At 53.8% G+C, this 1,079-nt stretch overlaps 1 gene segment (V, D, J or C); it reads right to left on the reverse strand.

Moving 5' to 3' along the window:
* Positions 1-308: 308 nt before the first annotated feature.
* Positions 309-1,034, reverse strand: LOC120592529 (immunoglobulin lambda variable 8-61-like). The segment is given in 2 exon segments: positions 309-802; positions 897-1,034. Coding segments are annotated over 2 exon segments (540 nt in total).
* Positions 1,035-1,079: the final 45 nt, after the last annotated feature.

Consider the following 1,079-nt stretch of genomic DNA (forward strand, 5'->3'; position numbering starts at 1 on the left):
AAAAACTCCTGGAGAGATCGCTAAAACAGATTCCTGCAAAAGGACACACGTTTCTCACACAGTTGGCCTAGTTTGAGGAACTGCAATCCCAGCAAGTGCAGTGAGACTCCCATTTTAACGCTAAGTGAACTATCCAGGTGGTCTGCAGGGACAAGCAATGAATGAGAGTGTATCTGCTCATGCTCTTTGCATCAGAGGAGACTCAGAGGGAGCTGTGGGGTCTCAGAGTCTCACTGTGGTTGACATATTTAGGAGCTGAGCCCCATTATTACAGACAGACAGGGAGAGTGGAAGCCAGTCTTGTGGAGTCACCCTGGAGAGAATGGAGGACACATGATGATGAACCACTGGCAAGAGAACAGGGCCTTGGAGCCCTCGCCCCATGGCGTGCTGGCCATTTCCACCCTCTCTCTTCCCTTCTGCCTCTGAGGTTGAGCCATTCTGAGCACGTGAGGAGGTTTTGGTTGCACTTCCCCGTGGGTTCGCATCACTGTGGAAATGCCACTACCCATATACAGATTACAGTAATAGTCGGCCTCGTCCTCAGGCTGGGCCCCCGTGATGGTGAGGGCGGCTTTGTTCCCAGAGATGGATCCGGAGAAGCGACCAGGGATGTCAGAGGGGCGGCTGTTTGTGTTGTAGATAAGCATGCGGGGAGCCCGGCCTGGGGTCTGCTGATACCAGCTGGGGTAGTTACTGGTGGAGACTGACCCAGAGCTAAGGCCACAGGTGAGTGTGACCGTCCCTCCAGGAGACACTGACAGCGATGGCTCCTGAGTCACCACGGTCTGAGAATTCGCCCCTAAAACCAAAGGAGACACACAGTTGTCATGAAACTAGGTCAACTGGGAACCTGCCTTTATGAACCCCCAATATGTAGAGTCCCTTCCCCTGACCTGAGCCATAAGCGAGGAGCCCCAGCAGAAGCACCGTCCAGGCCATGGTGGGGACACTCACAGGTCGCAGACTCCTCAGGCTCCTGGGCTGAAGTGTGATGTCCTCAGGCCTTTTTAAGTTTCACAGACTCATTAGGAGGAGAAGGTGCCTCATGCAAATCAGCTTTCTCTCTCTTCCTGACC

The sequence above is a fragment of the Pteropus medius genome, unplaced genomic scaffold (genome assembly GCF_902729225.1).
Source record: "Pteropus medius unplaced genomic scaffold, Ma_sr-lr_union100, whole genome shotgun sequence".
In the NCBI taxonomy this organism is placed as follows: Eukaryota; Metazoa; Chordata; class Mammalia; order Chiroptera; family Pteropodidae; genus Pteropus; species Pteropus medius.